The 22,709-nt window shown below is 37.4% G+C and overlaps 2 protein-coding genes across 3 annotated transcripts in view; both read right to left on the reverse strand.

The window, feature by feature from the left end:
• Positions 1-147: 147 nt before the first annotated feature.
• Positions 148-9,505, reverse strand: CAVIN4 (caveolae associated protein 4). Its single transcript, XM_055302523.1, has 3 exons — positions 9,446-9,505; positions 7,848-8,303; positions 148-2,520 (listed from the first exon to the last, which is right to left on the reverse strand). Exons 2-3 carry the CDS (start codon positions 8,253-8,255, stop codon positions 1,843-1,845), a joined length of 1,086 nt encoding a protein of 361 aa, XP_055158498.1. The 5' UTR covers positions 8,256-8,303; positions 9,446-9,505; the 3' UTR covers positions 148-1,842.
• A 243-nt stretch (positions 9,506-9,748) lies between these two features.
• TMEFF1 (transmembrane protein with EGF like and two follistatin like domains 1) overlaps positions 9,749-22,709 on the reverse strand; it is a 118,788-nt gene continuing 105,827 nt past the window's right edge. For both annotated transcript variants that reach the window (XM_055302522.1, XM_055302520.1), the window contains exons 8-10: positions 19,604-19,727; positions 13,356-13,514; positions 9,749-9,884 (exon numbers count right to left, since the gene is read on the reverse strand). In XM_055302522.1, the coding sequence (XP_055158497.1) occupies positions 9,800-9,884; positions 13,356-13,514; positions 19,604-19,727 (368 nt within the window). In that variant the 3' untranslated portion in view covers positions 9,749-9,799. The remainder of the gene's footprint in view (positions 9,885-13,355; positions 13,515-19,603; positions 19,728-22,709) is intronic.

Here is a 22,709-nt window from a genome sequence, read left to right on the forward strand (position 1 = left end):
GCTAGAAAAAAGAAAAAGCTTATAACTTCTCATATTCTTCTTAAATTCAAAACATATCTATAACAAGAAGGGTTACTATATCAAATTCATGCCATGTTATTTGCATTATTAGTAAAAATATTTATAAATAGGATACCAACATCAAACTTTACCTTTTTAAAATTCAAATTTATTATGGCTTTAAGGGAATACGTGACTAGGCATCCAAGCTCTTTCTACACTATAACATTTTTTAAATTATTCTTTTCAAAGAATGTTATAAACGCTTTAGTTTTCAATATAAAAAGATAATCGAGATGAACAATTCATGATTTTATGTATTCATGTAGAGTGAAGAAGGAAATGATACTGAATCAAACTCCCAAAACCAAATATCTGGGTAACCAAGTCAAATACTCTAAGCTTATTTGTATCTGTCTGTGTAAGTTGATTACAATTTTTAAATACGCTATGAGCACCCAAAATTGATGACAGCTGCTTGTCTACACTCTTCAAACTCAACAATTCCATCATTTCTTCCCCATTACAAAAAAAATGGAGATATAAACATACCAGAAGTGTAGAACCAGTATGACAATTTTTCATGTCAGCAATAATATCTACTTCCAGATTGGCTAGATATAAAGCTAATGGTTAAGTGCAATCTGGCTTCCTCCCAAACCAGCAATGATGAATTCCTATGATCACTGTTTTGGACAGGCAGGCCCTGAGGGGTTCACTCTGGAAAAAAGAAACATGAGGCCATTTCCAAACCCATTTCATCAGGAAAGATTTTAGAAAATCCTCTTGAAAGCACACAGTCATAGTTTTACACTTCATGCTGCCCAAAGATTGCTCTAGTCTACCATAGATCTAAATCAACAGAAAATTAGAAAAGGAGTTTCCAGAAAGCATTTTAAGACCCTACCCAAGGTTGGGTTTTAGTCTTTGACAAAAAAAAGATGCTACTCAAATATTTTTTATCCCTTAGTCTATGAAAAGGCTTCTGAAGACCAACTTGAGCTTCTGTCCAACCTAGGTCCTCAATGCTTGGTGCTCAAGTCTTTTTTAGAAGGTGTAATTATTACAATTCTGTTCCTGAGGAACCAGTGGGGTTTGTTTTCTCTGAATGTGCTTGCTCCCTGTACCCCCAGAATGTATAACATTTCCTTTGATCTTCACAACAGTCTTCTGAGATGGGATAGACTAACACTCTCCATTTTACTGATGAGCGTATTAGCAGGTGTCTTGCCGAGGGGCTTGGTATAACAGAGCTATAATGCCAGATCAAATGCTCAAGTCCAGAACTTCATTTTTTTTTTTAAGCAAAAGCATCAAAAAGAAATGACTACTAATTTACTGATGAATCTATTTGAACATATGGATGATATAATCCACATGGGTTATTCCCCTTGGAGCTTGGCCACAACATCCATCTAGACCAAAACTGAAAGTTCACTTGCAAATGATGGCTACAAATTGCCCTTCCTATGTTTTAGACACCAAACACCTAATTGGCCCTCACTAGGAAACTACTTTCCTGCTGGGTAAGAGAAAAGAACTTAAAAATCCACAGCTGCCGTAAGAATGACATAAAAGAGAGAGTTGATAGAATCATACAAGCCCAGGGGAGAAAAAGGAAGTTATAAGGAAATGTAGAGAATACTTGTATTACCTTTAAAATTTTAAACATCAGAAATGAAACCAGCCGTGTCATCCATGTTTTCCTATAGACACATAAACATGACTATTGTAAAAGTAAATGACTATACTATGCTATCAATGTAAATGACTATATCATTTAAACTAGAACCTGTGATTAAGGAGATTTATATTTATAATATGCTTAGTTCCTCTTAATGATTACTGCTTTAAATCTAGCAAAAGAGACTCATCATCCTCCACTTTTACCTGGGGTTTAAAAGTAACTTTTAAAGGCTCAGGGGTCGAAATCTCTCCCCCTTCTCTGGGAGGATACGCCGCCCTGGCCTCCTCATGGTCTGTCTCACTGAGCTCATCAGTGTAGATCTCACTGATGGGACCCAGAGACTCACTCCTGGCAATGATGTCCACACCCATCTCCCTGACCTCCTCCATGTCGCCCGCCACGGTTTGGTCCTTCGCTTTCCGAAGGCTACGCATCTTAAAAGCTTCCCTTGAGGGAGCTGCATTAGAAATTGATTTCTTAAACCTTTCACCTGACTGTTTCAGCCTCTCTCCTGACTGCCTTAACCTCTCTCCTGACTGCCTTAGCCTTTCTCTCCTCTCCGGGGTCACTATTCTAGTTCTAATTCTGTTCACTTTCTTGTCAAAATTTTGCCGTGTCTTCTGCATGTTTTCTTTGGAAAATGCCTTTTTGATGTTGTCAATGCGCTCCTTGCCTGACTTTCTAAGCCTGGCAGATTTGCTTTCTTCCACATAATATTCTTCGTCTGAAGATAGATCTATTGGAGGGTCAAAGACATCGTCCTCGACCTCTTGATTCTCAGTTAGGCTTCTGTCCTTGACAATAGACAGGGATGTTGGACACCGAATCTCCTCCTGAAGGAGAGAAAGAGAAAAAGCACATTAGGTTATCAGTTCTTTTACCTCCTGGCCACACCTTTTCCATCTCCTCCACAGGCTATGCAGCCTCCGCCTGTGCCTCAACTGTTGGTTTTTCTCAGGGTTTCTCTCTCCTTATCTCTTGTTGCTTCGTCTCCCAAGCTCAACCAGAGCAACCTGACCCACTCCTCCCCTCAGATCCAATAGTAAGCAAACTCACAAATATTTTCACCTCTCCCCTTCTCCTAAGATGGTGACACAATTCTATATAACAGACAGACCTCACCTGGAAGTAACAGGGACACCTCAAACTTAACACGTCCAGAGTCACCAGGGGGCCTCAGTCCGTTAAGCATCCAACTCTTGTTGTTTTTTTTTTAAATAAAGATGTTATTTATTTGAGAGAGAGAACAAGAGAACACAAGTGGGGGAAAGGGGAGGGACAGAGGGACAGGGAGAAGCAGGTTCCCATTGAGCAGGGAGACTGACACTGGAATTGATCCCAGGACCTTGCGATCATAACCTGAGTCGAAGCCAGATGCTTAACCAACTGAGTCACCTAGATGCCCTCAGCACAGGTCTTGATCTCAGGGTTGTGAGTTCAAGCCCTGCATTGGGCTCCATGCAGGATGTGGTGCCTACTTTAAAATAAATAAATTCATTAATTAGATTAGATTAAATAAATACAATTTTTTTAAAATTTAACATGTCTAAAAATTGAGGTCCACACAGCATCGTCTCCATCCTCTCCACAGCTGCTTCTTTTCCTGGGCCTCTCAGCACCAAACCCCCTCCAGGTGCCACCCAAATAGAAATCTCAGAATTTTCAACCCAAGTATTTCCTCTCCTTTCAACCCATATCCCATGGGTCACCAAGCACTGGTGATAACCCTGCTTAATAATTCCTGCCCCCTCCTCCTTCCTCCTTGCCTCTACCAATGTCTTAGTTCAGGTCCCTGTCATCTCAAGCCTGAACTTTTTGAAATAATACATTTACATCCAAAGCATCACCTAAATATTTCCTGGGAAATATTTCTAAAGTATAGCTCTGAACACATCCTTTCTCTACTGTAAAACTTTTGGGAACTTATCAACATCATAGGAAAGATAGTAAGATTAGAAGGCTCTTCAGTTTGAGCTAAACTTACTTTCCAGTCTAGCAACACACAATCGCTCTCTGCTCCTCAAACACAATGTTTTCATCTCTTCATGCCTTTGTATATTTTTTACTACCTTTTTCTTTCATTACTTTTAATGCCTTTCACTTCTTTTCAGTTCTGTCAACAAAATCTTTGAGAATCAATTTAAATGTCCCCAACGTCCCCCCAAGAAGCTAATTCTTTCTCCAATTTACACCAGAATGATAGGTACACACCTCTATATACAACACTTTTTGAACCTCTAGATAAAAAGGAAAAGATGTCAAAGAACAAAAAAGGAGAACTATCAGCCAGTGAGGCAAGAGGAAATCCGAGAAAGTAGCACCTCAAGGAGCCAAGGGAAAAGAAGCTTTAAGAAGAGAAGGAGGGACTAACAATGTCAGATGCGTAAAAGGATAAGGATGAGGACTGGATTTGGGAACCAATCTAGACAGACACTGGGGACCCCTGATAACCAGCCCAGAAACACAGCTGCTAGAGAAACCCATCTTACTATTTAGGGATTATTTCCAAAACTAAACAGGCAAAATTTAAGGATCATGAGATTTTAAGGGAATCCATGAGCTAAAATTTCTAAAAGAAACTATGCTCCTACTTAAGATCCAGATTAAATTTGCTCAATCAAAAATATTAATAAGTATGTAAGAAATAGGTTTACTCTAAAACCCATCAGCTTGACAGTCAAGAAGGTCCTTAGAACCTCATTTCTTTGGATACTTGCTTAAAATCAAATTCTTTGGCTACAGGATTGGAAAGTCTAGCAGTTAAAAAAAAAAAAAGGAAGAAAAGGCAGGTGGGCGTCTCATAGCTCTCTGATGAATCAGTGTGAAGCAGCAAAATTATTCCTCTCCTTTCCTGACACCTGCTGCAGGGAGTAGCTCAGCAACACCAAGTGAGTTGGTATGGCCTGAGAAGGTATAATTAGAATAGGAAGGAGCCAAAGAATAATTACTGCTTAGTAGGGGGGAAAACCTCACAATCTTAGTGTGAAGAAATCAGATATAGCTTAACTCAGGAATCATATACCCTTCTCTTCAATTGCATGAATTAAACAAAATCATGCTTAAAAACAAAACACAGGTAGAATCAGAGAAAGTACTTGTTACATGGAAATATTTGTCGCAATTCCTATTAAGTCAGAGATACCATGAGTTAATGATGAATATACTATAATAATAATAATTGAAGATTGAGGCACGTGGGTGGTTAAGCCTCTGCCTTCAACTCAGGTCATGATCTCAGGGTCCTGGTATCAAGCCCTGAGTCAAGCTCCCTGTTGAGTGGGGAGTCTGCTTCTCCCTCTCCCTCTGCCTCTCCCCTCTGCTCGTGCTATCAAATGAATAAAAAAAAAAATCTTTTAAAACATAATGATCAGGGCAGCCTGGTAGCTCAACGGTTTAATGCTGCCTTCAGCCCAAGGCGTGATCCTGGAGACCAGGGATCAAGTCCCACGTCGGGCTCTCTGCATGAAGCCTGCTTCTCCCTCTACCTGTGTCTCTACCCCTCTCTCTGTGTGTCTCTCATGAATAAATAAATAAATCTTTAAATAATAATAATAATAATAATAATAAATAGTGATCACAAAGATTATGGGATTGAGTTATAGTTATTTCCAAATAATTGTTATATATATTTTTATGTAAAAGTCCAGGTAAAATCATTTTTGTAACAAAACAAGTACTATGGTCAGAGTAATCAGAGTGGCTTTGATTATTAAAGAAACATAGCTAAGGGACTTTTGAATATATAGAAGTCCAGGACTTATCATTAGGGAATGGCCAAATATCTCATTTGGTAAGTACAAGCATGTGGTTTGTAAGCAAAATTGTTAGAAGAGACAGTATGACTGCTGGCTTGCAATGAGAAGGTTATCGAGGTGAAAAAGTATGTTCAAAGAGAAATCACAATTGTATAAAAAAGAGCAGATAATTTTTTTAATGCCAATATCCAGGATTAGGTGAAAGCTAAGCCATATACAACTATGGGAGATAAAGATGTATCCAGGGAAAACTTTTTGAGAAAAAAACCCAAATAGAAATGGAAATACACTATAGCTGAATTATCCCAGCTTCCAGTTAATTTCAGTAGGACAAATGATCTCAGTATAACCACTTATATACATTAATGATGAGAATGAAGTATAAGAACTAATTTTAACTAAGTATAACCATGTACATACTGTATAGTGCTCTAACAGCTAATGAATCATCAAATCCATTGTTTTTTACCTTCATCTTTTCTCTACAAGCTCTACCGTTATAAAAAATAGCAGCTGCTTACTGACAAACTACTGCTTCCTCCAAACAACCTAATTTCATAAAACTTCACAGCATTGTATCTTACAAGGAATGAGATCTGACTTAAATTAGCACCTCTAAGTAGCTTTTTCATACTATCTTCAACTTTTTAAACTATAGGAAATCAAAGAGAAAAAATAACAAGCTTCAGGGAATAAAAAGGTGAATATAGAAAATAATCTTAACTGTAAAAAAAAATTGTCAATAGACAAGAGTCAATTAGAACATTTCAGAAACTTCTTTCTTCTAGCCTTTGTAGATTTTGATTGGTAACTGGTTCATAGGAGAAATGTCAGATACCAAGAATGTTTCCTGGCATGCCCCGTGCAAGTGAAGGGTGCGACATAACCCATTCCAGCTAATGCCCTTGGAAAGGGAACTGAAGAATGGATCCTACATTCTCTAGTACCAAATATAGATCCCCATTACATACACTAATACTGGGACTGGCCTCTTTTTCTTAAGTAAAACAAGGTTCTTAAAAACAGATCCAAAATACTACTCTGCCATCCCAGGGTAACTTCCATCAGTCAACAGACCACTGTGGAAAACTGTCTAACATGTGAAGAATGCTGTGGGGAGCTGTGGCCCATATCTCTAGTGCCTTACAAATATCTGCCTACGTAATCCAACTGCATTCCTATTTCATTTTGTTTTTACTCTTCGAGGTTTTTTTCCTATGCACAGGGGTATCCATCCATTTTTAAAATATACTGTGATAACACTGAATATATATATGTATGTACAAAAGTGAATATCCCTGCATACATTCCTGATTTTATGCTTAGAAAAATCCTTTGACATGGAATGTTGGGGCCAGAAGATTTGTAAAGGTTCTTAATAACATACCACCAAAACTTCCCTCCAGAAATGTTATACCAGTTAATACTGCCACCAGCATATGAAAGTACCTGGCTTTTTTTACCCTTAAACTCTGAGTATATGTTTTAATAACTGAAAATACTCAAATGGGCACAAGTGGAATTCTGATCATTTATTTTGTCTTTTGTAAATGGTCTGATAATGACTTTCCCATTTTTCTACCACAGGAAGAGTGTTCAACTTTTTCCTTTTGATATGTAAGTTTTAAAATATAGATATTATGCATTTTGCCATGGATGTGTTCCTATTTAAAAAAATATGAATGCCAAATGCAGAGAAACATAGGAACTTATTAGCACAATACGCAATGTCACACTAAAACTACTATATTAAATAAGCTGAGTCAAAAGAGTTTGTAATCAAATATAAGCAATCACTTATATGACTCCAACATCTGTAAAACTGTAACAACTATAAAAACTGCCTGATTATTTAAGAAATAGTTTTCTTACTATGATTGTAACTTACATATAAAATCACATGTAAAAATGCCAACAAACAATATTCTGAAAAGTTTACATTTTACTGTTTAAGGATTTCCAGGCTCTCTCCATAATAAAGGGGAAAACCACACTGTGGGACTCCTAGTCCTCAGTTTCTTTTTTTATACAACAAAGAGGTGTTTTAAACTAGAAGCTTCTTAGATCTCTTCTGGAACTAACATTCTCAGTCTTTGAAAGGGCATCATGCTAATATGGCTAATATGCTGGAAGAGCCTTACCAATATTAAGTTTCAAAGTCAAGAAATAGCCTAAGTTTATATTACACAAAATGGTTGGGAAACTCAAAATACTGATAGGATATAGTACATGAGAGAACATAGAAATGGCTTTATCCTGGGATTCTCGTTAATACAGAACTCTACTCCATGAATATATACAATAGTTATGATGTGATGCCAGAAACTTCTGATACGAATGGTTGGCAATTCAAGGATATTAAGATTCTACAGGAATCAAGCCAAATGCAAAAGTGGCAAGCTTACCTGGAAGATCACCACACGGAATTTGTTTTTTTTCATTATTTCCTCTTGCTTGGATTCAACATTTTTCACATGAACCTGTTGCCTCTCCACCCGGGCCTTCACATCTTTAATGTGAGCACTGACTTTTCGAGTTTTCTCAAACAACTTGTTAATGACATAGCCTGTATTGCTGTGTGACTGGGAAAGCTTCAACAGGTCAATCTGGACAGATTTTATGGCATTTTCCATTTCCCTATGCCTTTCCTCTAGTCTCTTCTGGCTTGCCTGCACACTGTCCACAATGGTGGCTACTTTGTCCAGCACCGTCACAATGGTAAGAGCGGCGTCTTGGTCTTCGTCTTCTGTAATGCTTGACAGGCGATTTTGGTGGATTTTATCAGCATTGGAAGCAGACTCATTATGTTCCATTTTAGTTATTTCTCAGTGAAAGATGTCCCACCACAATCAAATCTGGCACTAAGAGTAAAAAGTTAGCTTGATAACAGGCAACAGGGTTGTTTAAAGGGTTGGAAACCCCACCCCTGGAGACTGGTCAAGTATTTATAACTACAAATACCCACACATGACCGTTCTGCAATATGAACCCTTGCAGAGCACTGGGTACTGTTCCAAACATGCTTGGTGACTGACTAATGGACTCAAATAAGACTGTGTGGAGAGAAGAGGAAAGCTGAAAAAAAAAAGAAGTTCCCCAAAGCCACCATGTTACTAGTAATAAGCCGAGGAGCCAAATGACCAAAAAACCAAATGCTGCATGTTGAGGGAAGCTTCTGCCTTTAGATAATTTCAAGCAGTATTTGTAAAAGCAAAGGGGAATTCTGAACTGAAATCTTTCTCTACTTCACATATTAAATGTACTGATTCATCAATATCAAAGAATGTGGTAAATAAATACACCAAAACAGAGGCCATATAGTGAAAACATTATATTATAACATGCTTTTCCAAACAAAATATTAAAATTAATATTTATTTTTGAACATATTCTTAAATTCTACATGCATACTTCCAAATATCTAAACTACATGTTAAACAGCTGAATACATTCTACTCACATTTCAGATCTTTAAACACCAACAATCTATTAATACAGCTATTACTACAGAACAAATTTGGATAGAGGTCTTAGATAATTTTTAAGCTCACCTTAAGAGCACCAATCATTAACAATCATTTTTGTATTTTATTCACGAACACTGATACAATTTGTTTATGTTAAAACAAATATTTCTTAAAAATGAATGTGTATTAAAGTAGTTTAACTGATCGAGTAGGCTTTATTCCAATCTGTTTGTTAAACAGACAATTCTCACAATATCTAAATCTACTTTCCAATGATCTGTTCCAACTTTGCTACCAGATACTTTTCCAAATTATCAGAATTATTTTTTCAAAGAGAGGAATAATCAAATTCCAATCCATAGAGTTTATAAATATTTTACATCTAACACACACAGCTTTACAGGTCATGCGATAGGCAGTGTCTAAAAAATCAGTTACTAAATCTCAAAAACATTTAAATGTCTATTTAAACACAGTGTCTTCTAGATTTTTTATCTTTTTTTTTTGTAAGAAAAGTAATCTGTAAACATCTTTACCTTTAGTTCATGCTTGGTCATTTGTTGTGGTCATTGTGGAAGAAGTGGGTATGACTTTATAACCATTTGTGAAGTGGTCCTTCTTTGCAAAAATATTACATTCCATGGGTAAAGAACAAGTCTTAGAATTACCATGTGGTATAAATTCGTGAAATCAATTTCTGTATTTAAAAACATAAAACAAAGACTACTAAACAGTCCAAAACTGTTGTAGCTGAATATTCTAAATACGAGCCAACAGTACTACACTAAAAATGTCCAAAAATAAGGCCTCTGAAATAAATATTTCCATTCTTTAAAAAAAGACATAATAAATGTACATCACATGGTTAGTGTACATATAAAAGTCACCAGTTAAACCATTCTGGATGACGTATCTGAAGTAAAATGACCTAGGTTTTGCTTCTGTCGCCGTCCTCTGTTGTTTTTAGGGCATTTTCTGTTGAAAATAAAAGAAAAAAAAAAGAAAAACATCATTTTGTTTAAGGTATTTTAAATGTTTCCAAAGTCATACACATTTCACACACAAAGCCATATTGGGAAACAGGATGCTGTTTGATGCAAGACAAGCTGAGGACCAACATGTCAGACTGCTCTCTTCCCTACAGAGCTGGGAGGTGAGAGGGCTAGGTACAGCAGGTGTGAGCACAAGCAAAGTTCACTACCGGGTCTCTATTGCTGCCTATGCCTCCCTGAGAGGAATCCTTGTCCTTCCTCTGGCCTGGCAGCTCCCTAGCCACAGTGACTAATAACACATAAACCTTGGACAGTTGAAAGGATTCTGGCCTATATATGTCTCCTGAGCATGACGACACCCGCAAAGTGACAAGAACAGCTTGGATGAAGGAGTAATTAGGAAGAGGTGTGCATGCACAGGAACAAACACACAAGAAATGCTTAGTGATTTTAGACACTGACTCAAAAGAAGTCATTCCACATCCTGCTTGACCACAGAACTCGATAAAGAACTGTCATGCTGGGGGTAAGGGACAGTCCTTGGTTCTACTGTACTTGTTCTCCATGGTAGTATAAATCTCACTTGCTGTAACTGCTCGTATGCCTGTCCATCAGAATCCAAACTTATGAGATCTTATTACGCACCAAGGGCTGAGGTACGTAATGTGGTGCAAAGGCACTGAGATGGATTCTGGTAATTTTGAGCTTAAGCTCTGCTAAAAACTAGCTGTGCAACATCCATTTCCTGTATGCGAAATATTAAAAGTTGAACCAGCCTCTAAAATCTCTGCCAGCAAGGAATTTATAATTTAATCTAAAGAAAGTCTTGTGGCATGGAGTACTCCTAGAGTTCCATGTTTTTAATTCAGTTTCAAAGAGCACTGCTTTGCCTTGACCTGAAAGCCTTGATGGTAACACTTTCATTTCACACACTGTATTTCATAAATTTTATCTCACTAATCCTCCTAAAAACACTTTGAGGTAGACAATGATGAAATCATCTCCATTTCACAGTTGAGAGGCCAAGCAAACCTCTTTAACTGTCACCAATTCACCATGACATTGGAAAAGTTCTAACTTCCTGGGGCCATGGTTTTGTCATCTATAAAATAAAGGGGTTTGACTAGGATAATGTTTGAGGTCCCTGCTCTTCTGTCATTCTAAGTGTCTAAAAATATGAAAGAAGATCCCAAGCATAAAAGAACAAAGTTTTACTCTTGCAGTCTTGATAAGTGAGTCAGTGGGAACATCCTTTGAAAGGGAGATTCCTCGCATGTAACAGCCACCATGGGATAAAACAGCTGTCCCATAATGGACTGTGTGGGAAAGACACTCCTTAAAAATTCAGTGAAGCTAAGTCCAAGTACATAATTATAATATTCTAAAGTCAAGAAGCAAAACATTTGAGGGGAAAAAACAACACAATAAAAAGACAGGCCTCAAGGAGAGATGTATGATAAAATTCAGGGAGATGACCCCCTTCAGTCACAGAGGCAGTGGGCAGTGAAGACAATGTAACATGTTTGCAAAAACATTCTGACGTTCGAAGTGTCTGTGAAGGCAGTAAATGAATCTGGGATATCAGCTAGAAGGCATGAACTTGAAAAAATTCCTGTCAGTAATTTTAACTTAGTAGAATTAGAATGTAGAAAATTATAGCACACTGAGAACAGAGGCAAAGAGCAGGATAAAAGGCTGGATTAGGATTTGTAAAACGGCTTAACTACCTCCATGATCTAGAGTAAGGTACTTCCCCCATCCAGACCTTTAAATTTCCTTACTTCTCTAGAATGGAAGGGGTTGACTCAAAGTTGCTTCCTGCTGATTCGAACATCCTTTGATCTTCTTAAAGATGGCACTTTCACTGAACCTCAAAAACTTTCCTCATCTTTACCTTATTTCTTTCTCTCACCCTCCATATAATTTATTACTCAACTCCTGCTTTACTAGAATAATTAACCTATATGGTTCCCCTGACATCATGTTTTCTCTTTTTCTCTCCTCCAGTAATATCTTGCAGATGACACTCAGATCAATGGTCTGGAAAAAAAGGATTCATTTCAAGTTATCTCCTCAACTCTATCCAAAAGCCCTGTCACTAACAAAATCAAGTTTGAACCTTGCTCCCATGGTCATACTTGGCAAATATACTTCCTCAAAAGACTCAACATGGACCATCCTCTTGATGGTTCCGTGGAAAGAGGAATGGTTTGGAAATGAGGCAGCACTTAATCCAAATCCAGGCACTTCCACTTACTAGTTAGATGACCACAGGCAAATTACCTAACCTCTAAGCCTATATTAAATGGCCACAGGCAGCTCAGCTGTTACATGGGTTGCTTCTATTTTCCCTTTCTACTGTTATTTTTCACATCACTACATCCTTATTTTAATCTATTGCCCAATTTTATTCTCAGTAGTCTTGCCTAAGGGCAGATCATCTGTTCTGTGGAATAAAGCCACTGACTTTAGCACCTAAATTTTATGAAAAATACCCGTTACTCAGAGAACGTTTTTTTAATCATTTCTAGATTTATCATTTCAGCTCCAGATGGCTTGGAGTATTGAAGGTCTGGCTTCTATCCAGATCTTAGATAGAAGAGCCATAAATCCATGATGGCCTGCCAATATCTGTGCTTGATATGCTCCAATTCTCTGCCCAGAATAATGCAGAAAAGTACAGAGATGATGTTTATGGAACTTCTGAACCAAATCTTAAAGGGGATAGGAAGAGCCAAGCAAGATGAAAAGACATGACACTGGGAAGCAGAACAATATGAATTGGATTTAGTCTGACTCTTCTTGGGTCCTGTTCATCTCTGACTTACACGTTTCCACTCAGTTTGGAAAATACCCATTTTACACCCATTGTAATCCAAATATGTCTTTTAATTTGGAGTTTAGTTACAATAAACACCAATGGTTTTAGTTATGATGGAAAATTTTAAAGGTTCCTTACGATTGTATTCCAGAAAATGAAGTAATGTTAAGACAATGATAGAATAAAAAAAGTAGTTTTCTTTTATCTCTGATTTCTTCCTTTCTTATTATATTTACTGTGGATAAAGTATATTCTTAGGGCATAAACACCTTCCAGTTCTTCAGAGCTTTAAAAATTTTGGGCATGGTCCTTCTGCTACTACCATCATCATCCCTCATGCAGTTCTAAGATCCCTAATTTCCTGCATGCCACTGAATATTCTCATGCTCCTTCTACCTGCAGCCTAGTTATCCATGTAACCCTGAGAATGAGTTTGTGCCCATATTCTAAGGAAGCAAGAAAAGGAGAGGCCAGACCTCTACACAGAAACCTTAGGGAACTAATTCTAGGATTTTTTTCCTAATAGACTGGAGGACTTAAAGCATCTATCATTTTCAGTGTGCTTCAAGGTTCTTTAATTTAATAGCTACACATCTCTAACTGAAGGTTGGTATTTCTTAGGTCATTACTTACCTTGTTATGCACATGACAATCGCTACTATAATGGCAATCTGTACAGCTCCAATAATTGCTGCAATAAGAACATGAGTGAGCTTTTGCCTACTTGGCACAACATAGAGAATACTAAAGTCCGTCTTTTCACAGTGCTGTCCAGTGTAACCAGATTCACATCTGAAAGGGGGAGGGGGAGAGAAAGATTCCTATGAGAATTAAAAATTTCAATAATCCCAGGTTTTAAAACCAAAAACATACAAAAGAATGATACACTTATACTTAAACACAATTGCCATTTGTGTATTTTCTTAAACTCTATTTAGTACGTCTGTTTCACACAGTGCTTCTTTTACCTATCATTATAAGACATTAATTTTAAAGTCACTAAATGATCATTATTACCTTCATTTAAAAAACAGGTACAGAATAGTACATTCAGTGGCCATAATATAGCTAATATCTATTCCTCACTCTAAGACATGCCAATTATTTTCTATTTTTTACAATTATGAATTAGGTGTGGTAAACTTTTGGTAAGTGTGCACATTTCTATATTTAGCATTATTCCTTAGGCTAGATACTTGGAAATGGGATGACTGAATAAATAGGTATAAACATTTACAGTTCTCTGAACATAGCACCAAATTATATTCAACACACTTTTAGTATACATAAATATAATCATTTAAGATGCAGGGGGGAAATAAAGTTTTTAATGACAGAAACAGCCAAGCAGCCAAATAGGTGCTAATCTTAGAAATTATCTGAATTCAAAGTAAATAAAAAGGCAACAACATCAGCTGATAATAATAATTTGACAGGGGGAAACATTTATGATATTTAACAGAAATTTCACATGTTTTAGCTGACAAAAGTGTAATGTATAAATTAGCCACCCTTCAGTTAGAACTGATTAATAAAACCTGAAGTGTAAGGATAGCATAGTTATTAACATCCCACTCTTCATTTCAAAAAAAAGATTTTTTAATAGAGCACATGTAAAGAAACCCAGAAGTAAAAAAAAAAAAAAAAGAAAGAAAGAAACCCAGTAGGGAACTAGGTAGCTAAGGGGGACGTGAGTACACTAATCCCATCCCTGAGGTTCCTACACATTTGCCAGAAAGTTTCGCATTGGGCTTTTAAGTTTACTAGCAGACAAAAAAAAAAGGACAAAAAAAGTAGTAAGGTTGATTTATAGATCATAGAATGGAATTGAGAGCCCAGAAATACACCCATACATCTATGGTCAACTGATTTTTATAAGGTGCTAAGACCTTCAATGAAAAAAACAATCTCTTCAACAAAAGCTGTTGGGACAACTGGACATTCACATGCAAAAGAATGAAGTTGGACCTCTTCCTCACAACATACACAAAAAAATTCAAAATGGCTCACAGATCTAAATATAAGAGCTTTTTAAAACTATAAAACTCTGAGAAAAAAATAAAGAAGTAAAACCTCATGATCTGGAGTAGGCAATGATTTCTTAGATATGATACCAAAAGCATAAGAAACAATAAAAAGTCAAACAGGATTAAATCAAAATTAAAATCTTTTATGTTTAAGAACACTATCAAGAAAATGAAGAGATAACCAAAAGAACAGGAGAACGTTTTTGCAAATTATTTATCTGATAAGAGCTTTGTATCTAGAATATATTTAAAAACTACTGCAGGGCAGCCCGAGTGGCTCAGTGGTTTGGCGCTGCCTTCAGCCGAGGGCCTGATCCTGGGGACCTGGGATCCAGTCCCACGTCAGGCTTCCTGCATGGAGCCTGCTTCTCCCTCTGCCAGTGTCTCTGCCTCTCTTTCTCTCTGTCTCTCTCATGAATAAATAAAATCTTTAGGAAAAAAATAAAATTAAAACAATTAAAAACTACTGCAAACTCATTAACAAAAAGAAAAAAATTACAAAATGGGCAAAAGATCTGAACAGACATTTTTCCAACCAAGAACTATAAATGGCAAACACATGAAAAGAAAGTAACATATCATTATTCATTGTGGAAATGCAAATCAAAACCACAATAAGATACCACTCCATACCCACTAGAATGGCCAGAATCAAAAAGTCAGATAATATCGGTTGGCAAAGATACTGTAGGGAATGAAAAATGGCCAAGCCACTTTTGAGAACAGTCTAGCAGTCCTCAAGAGTTAAACACAGAGTTACCATTTGGCCCAGCAATTCCATTCCTGGACACTTACCCAGCTGAAAGTAACACAATTCCATGCAAAAACTTGCAAACAATTATTCAGGGCTATCACTCATTAATAGCCAAAAAAGTGGAAACCATCCAAACACTCATCAATTGGTAAGCAGATTACAAAATGTGGTATTAGAAGGAACAAAATACTGACACATGCTACAATGTGGATAAACCTTGAAAACATTATGTGAAAGAAGCCAGACACAGAAGACCATGTTATACAAGTCCACTTAAATGAAATGTCCAGAACAGGCAGATCTACAGTGACAAAATAGATTAGTGATTGTCTAAGACGAAGGGTGATAGGGAGATTTGGGAGTAATAGCTAAAGGACACAGAGTTTCTTCTGGGGGTGATGAAATGTTCTAAAATTGATTGTGGTGACTGCAAAACTGAAAAAAATACTAAAAACTAAAAAAACCACTGTTTTTTTTTTTTAAAGATTTTATTTATTCATGAGAGAGAGAGGCAGAGACATAAGCAGAGGAAGAAGCAGGTTCCCTATGGAGAACCTGATGTGGGACTCGATCCCAGGACCCCAGGATCATGACCTGAGCCAAAGGCAAACACTCAACCACTGAGCCACCCAGGCGCCTAAAACCACTGGTTTTAAAAAAAAAAAAAAATGAGGGGCGCCTGGGTGGCTCAGTCAGGTTAGGCATCTAACTGCCTTTAGCTCACATCATGATCCTGAGGTCCTAGGATCAAGCCCCAAGTGGGGCTCCCTGCACAAAGGGGAATCTGTTTTTTCCTCTCTGCCCCCCTCCACTGACATATGCAAATGTTCTCTCTTTCATATAAATAAATAAAATCCTAAAAATAAATAAATAACAAATGAAAAAAAGTGGTAAACTTATTAACATAAAATACAATCTCCACAAAATAAAATCAAACCAGTTGTTCAAAAAAATCACAGTGACTACTATTATTAGATTCAAGGAGATTTTATCTCATTGGTCCTGATTTAAAGAGAGTACTTTCTGATACATAGAACATCACCCTCAATAATATAAGTATAATAATTTCAACAATATAATAAAGTCTTATAGGATTTTTGAAATAATGTCTTTTGTGGTAGGCTAATGGTGAAAAGCCAAAGCTCAATAAAATAAAAACAGTTCTAAAGGGAGCTATAACAGTGTCCTAGATACGCAGCTGACAGTTTAGTTTAATCCAAAGATTAAAATCAGAATATCAAGAAGAATGCATAGGCCATATATCATTCAGGCAATCCTTTTGGATATTATTTTCTGCAACTGATTTTTGGATTATGCTCTCCAAATATCTGAAGTAATAACTTCTAGGTTATTACTACTTCTTCTGTTATTGATTAAAGGCAGATCCAGGCATTTGGTCCTCTACATCCACAGGTCCTCCATAATAATCTCATTCACTACTATGGCCTTACGTGCTGATTCATCCACCCATCCATTTACTGAGCATCTGACATGTGCCAAGTACTGTAGTGGGTACCTGGATACATTAGTAAGCAAAACAAATGAAAAACCCTGATCTGGTTAATCTCTAATTGGGGGAGGGAGGGTCAATAAACATGATAAGTAATGGTTATCTTAGAAGCTGATATGTACTACACAGAGAGAGAGAAGAGAGATAGTTAAGGAAATTATGAGTGCCAGTTATAGGCTAGGAAGGGAGGGTTGCAATTTTAACAAATGGTCAGGATATTCTTCCTTATGAAGGTGACATGTGAGTGAAGATATGAAGGATGTGAGGCAATCTGCTATGTCGACAACAGGAAGGAGAACATATCGGATAAAAAAAGAGTCAGTGCAAAGACCCTGAGGAGGAAGCATGAACACAAGGCATGTCCAAGAATAGAAAGTGTGGTGGGTATGGAGTGGGCAAGAGGAAGGGAAGCAGGGGACCAAGACAGAGGTGAAGGAGCCAAATTGTGTAAGGCTTCTGCACTCAGTGAGATAGAGGAGCCACTGAGAAGGTTTAGCAGAGAAATGACCTAAAACGACTTTCGTTTGCAAAGTCTCCATCCAGCTGCTGTGTTGAATATGAACTGTAGAATACAACTGGGGAGGCTGTTGCAATAATGCCAGAGAGAAAAAAAATGGTGGCCTGGACTAGGAATAGCAGGGGCAATCATAAGAAGAACTCAAATTCTGGATATATTGTGAAATATAGACAATAAGATTTCTCAACTGACTGGGTATGGAGTATGAGAGAGAAAAGTCAAAGATCTATCAGAAGTGCTTTATCTGGCGCAGCCTGGGTGGCTCAGTGGCTTAGCGCTGTCTTCAGCCCAGGGCCTGATCCTGGTGACCTGGGATCAAGTCCCATGTCGGGTTCCCTGCATGGAGCCTGCTTCTCCCTCTGACCAGGTCTCTGCCTTTCTCTCTGTGTGTCTCTCATGAATAAATAAATAAAATCTTAAAAAAAAAAAGTGCTTTATCTGAACAAAGGAAAAAGTGGAGTTGGCATCAAGTGACATGAAGAAGGTTGCAGATAAAACAGATTTAGGGGAGAAAAGGCAGAGCAGGAGATCAGCTTAGGTCCTATTGAAGTTGAGTCAAAACATCCACACAAAAACGAAAAGGAGGGAGAGTCTATGAATGTATGAGTCTCAAGTTGAGGACACAGGTCTGGGATTTATGCAAAGTAGAACCATCAGCATATGTCATGGAAAGCCTCAACGCTTGGATAGCATCACTAAGGAAGAGGACCAAGGCTAGACCTTGGGGCATTCCAACACTCTGAGGTCAGGCAGCAAAGGGAAACCAGCCAAGAAGATGCAAAGGAATGGCCAGTGAGGTAGCAGAAAACGGAGAGAGACTGCAATCCCTAGAGCCAAGTGAAGAATGCATATCACAACACACAAGAGAGCAACCAACCTTATCAATTGTTACTGGTTGTTGAAAAGCTTATTCGGATGGATTCAAGACAGATGGGAAGTCAGGAGCTGGAAACAGAGCACAGACAACTCTTTTGAGTTCTACAAAGAAAAGTAATGGGATGGTGGCTTATAGGAGAGTGAGGGTTTTTTTTTTTTCCAAGATAGAAGAAATGAAAATATTAATATATTTAAATTATATATATAGGTATGTATTTATATAAGAATATATGAAACACAGAAAAGGGGGGAGTATTTCTGGTAGGTGAGAGTAAAAAGTCTGTGGGAGTTTTCTTCATATTGCTTCAGTGTTCTCTGTGAACTCAGATATAAGATGGGGGGGTACTGACAATGTAAAAGAAGAGGGGCAGTGAAAAGGCATCTAGGCATCTAGGACAGAAGGAGAATGAATGGACTGCAGTGCAGAATGCTAACTAGGCAGCTTGTAGGCCACACTTTGAGTATAAACATCACTGATGTTTTGACTAAAAAAGGAAAAAAACAGATTCTGGCCAAACTGCAGGAGGCAGGAGTGAGCAGAACAACAATCTCCCCTTGTCTGTGGAAACATTACCTGGCTAATGAGACCAACCTGGTAGGGGATGAGCTCCCAACAGCAGCCAAGAAGTACTACCAGCAAACAGACACCGAACAGCAAAGAGCATTACAATCATTAGGCTGAGAGTTAGGAAATCTGAGATCTAGATTTGCTGGGGCTAACCTTGAACAAGTCACATAACCTCTATGGCATCAGACAGTAGAAGATTTACACTCTTCCCAATTTCACTTCTCTCCTCACACCTGGTTCCACATCCCCATCCCCTTATTTTTAGAAATCTATTTTCGTATATGTTTTATTTGAGTTACATGTGCTCTATTCTTAACACATTCTTTAGTCCCTAAATCACCTTGTGACAGATTGCCTAAAAACCAAAATAGTGCTGGAATATGGCCTGTTTTTATATGAAAAAATGTATTAAAAATGTTAAGCCTATAATCTTAAAACCCTAATATGACATCTGGTTTTGATTTTGCATATACTTGCCACCTTTTTCCAAATGATGCTAATTTATTTTTTGACTCAACTGCAAATAAATATTATGTTTTGGTAATATTTAATCCATATTTCATGGTTTTCTACAGGGCAGTGACTGAAGGAAAATATTCCTCACCTCTGACCTTGAGGTGTTGACCTACCTACAAGAAGCCTTCTGAGTCGAATAGACGAATTCACATTTCCCATGGATGCAGTAACCATTGAGGTTTTCAGGGCAAGGCATGTGGTTTCCAATATAAACATCTTCTCTTTGATCACTAGCATCTTAAAAGAACATAAACTGGGTCAATAAACAGTGAAAAGCAAACTGAAAAATAGGGACTTCTTGGAAGTTCTGACAACAAATAAATGTGCAGGGTAATTTGGAAAAGAAAATTATCAGATAGGGCCAAGGTCTCATTATGACATAACACAGCAAATACACTATTTAGATTTAAAGCATTTAAAAACAGTTGCAGGATGAGCTACTGTTGTTTACAATCTGTCCCCAGAAAACATAAATATCTTGGCTAAAGAAATAAATACTACCTCTACAAGAAAGCTCATTTCTATGACCAAGAATATTACAGCATTGGTCTTTGGAGACTTACTCTAATCATTTACCTGAGGATTATGAAATAGAAGCCAAAAAGACTGGAATGGCAGAGAGTGGGTTATGGGAATCTTAGGATGTAAGGTTTATGTTTGGAATGAAAATTATCAGGTGTATTGATTTTTTTCTTCAAAATGAAAAATAGCTTTGCTGTTTTTTTAATCTGGGTTTTCTTAGTATATGTTATTGTATAAAAAATTCAAATAATATAGAAAATAAATAAAACTAAATCACCTGAAACCCCTCTATCAAAAGAGAACCATTGTAAACAGGTGGATGAACATCTGTTCAGACTTAGGTATATCAATTTGAACTGAGCTGAGCTGAATAAAGAAAATGGGAGTATGGTGAGTAATTTCAATGTCAGAAATGGGAGGAGAGGGGTGCCTGGGTGGCTCAGTCGGTTGAGCATCTGAGTTTTTATTTTGACTCAGATCAAGATCTCAAGGTCATGAGAGAGAGCCCTGAGTGGGGCTCCAGGCTGAGGCGTGGTGCCTGCTTGGGATTCTCTCTCTACCTCTGTCCCTCCCCCATCTGGTCTTTCTCGCAGAAAGAAAAAAAAGAGAGAGAGAAAAGAGAGGAAGGGAGGATGGAAGGGAATAAGGGAGGGAAGGAGGAAAGAAGAAAGAAGGAAAAAGGGAAGGAAAGGAAATTTTAAGAATCAGGAAAGAAAGAGCAGGAAAGATGGAAGGATGAAGACCTAGTCCTCAAAATCAATTTCATTTATTCATTCTATCCCTTTCTCCCCACCCCCTCTGTCTGTCTCCCTCTTGTACTTGCATACGCACATACTACTCACTCATTCATATACTCACACATTCTGCAATGGATTTTTAAACTTTTTTTTCTGGTATATACATACATACATACATTTATCCTCAGCTCTACAGACTCAAGAGTCCCCCATGTTGATAGGCCTGTCCTTCTGTAGGAAACATTCCCAGGTTTCCTGTCAGTTTCTCATAGTTCTAGCTTAAATTCTGTGCATTATTAGCTGTGTGACCTTGAGTGTACCACTCTAAGACTGAGATTCCATAACTATAAAGTCAGGATAATAACAGGACCTATACTTTATGGGGTTGAGAGGATTATGTGAGATAATTCATGCGTGTACAAGACCACTAAAACAATCAGCTGTCTATAAAGCACATCTTGTAAGAGCAAAGGCTATCTCCCCAAATATAAATAAAGGTATTGATATAATTTGAAAAATACTAATGGAAACAAATTAAGAAGGAATACAATAGGAGGCTGTGTGAATGTATATGTGTAGAAAAGGGGAAGAACAAGGGAGAAGTGGGAATAGAGGTACCAAGTGTGAATAAAACAGAAAAATGCAAGTTTTCTGGAGACTGAAATGTACACACAAACAAAAAAAAATGTCTAACAATTATTAGGCTCAATGATAGGACAACTAAAGCAGAGAGATTGGGTCATCTCTAACAAAACCAAACTGATGCCATTTTACCTCAAAATTTATATATTTACATTGTACTAATTTATGGCTATGAAGAAAGCTGAACCAGAAGTCAAGAAATCCAACATGCAAATTCTCAACTTTAAGGTATCTCTGCTATTTTGCAACCTTGGTCAAATCACATCATTTCTCTAAGGCAGCTAAGATCAGCATTGTCTGATATGAAAATATGTTTCTAGTAAACATATTTTTTAAAAGTAAAAAGAAAATAGGTAAATTGATGTTAATCATACATTTAATCTAATATCAAATAAGTATCATTTCAACATATAATCAATATAAAAAATTGTGATTTCTTTTTACATTGTCTTTAAATCTTTAAAATCTGATGAGTACTTAACACTCCAGCACATCTCGATTTCAACTGGCCATGTTTCATGTACTCGATATCTACATGCTGCTAGTAGCCACCATATAAGACAGCAACAGTACAGATGACTACTCATTTATCCTTTATTGACTGTCTTCCATATGCCAGGCACTCCGCTAGGCGCTGGGGACAGAAAAATATCCTGCCCTTGAAGGGCTCATAAGGTCTCCTCCTGCTCCCAAACTAATTCTGCCTTGGCGGAAGAAATCAAACCATCCTTTGGGGCTGCTATAATCCTGGGCATCCACTTCTCCACTACAATACTCGTGATATTGTCTTACAACCATTTGGGTTTGTTTGTTTGTTTGTTTGTTTGTTTTGGGCCATTTGGGTTTTTAAACTCAGTCTCTACACCATGAGACTGTGAGCGCCTTAAGAATCTAGATGTTTGTATTATTCATTTCTGTATAACTCCTAACACTTAAAACAGTACTTTTCTTGCCATGGTTTCAAATTAAAAGTGCTGCTCTACATTTGCAATCAACCCATAAGTGACTTGAGGAATGCAACTGTCTCCCATAGCACTCATCATCCTGCATCTTCTCAGAACATGATACTTTCATGGTGTGTTACACCACAAGTACATAATAATAGGACTACAGAGACTAAGGTTATGTACCAACCTATAATAATAAGATCTTACAATGCATATAATAATGGTACTCTATAGGTCTATAGAGGCTGTGGTAGTGCACTAAGCTACCATAAGAAAGCCCTATAAACAGCAGGAAATTTCAAGAATGCAGAACTGAAAGCTATCAGAGAATGCGGCTACATCACAGGAATAAGAGAAAGTTAACTAAATCA

The sequence above is a fragment of the Nyctereutes procyonoides genome, unplaced genomic scaffold (genome assembly GCF_905146905.1).
Source record: "Nyctereutes procyonoides isolate TBG_1078 unplaced genomic scaffold, NYPRO_anot_genome, whole genome shotgun sequence".
NCBI lineage: Eukaryota > Metazoa > Chordata > Mammalia > Carnivora > Canidae > Nyctereutes > Nyctereutes procyonoides.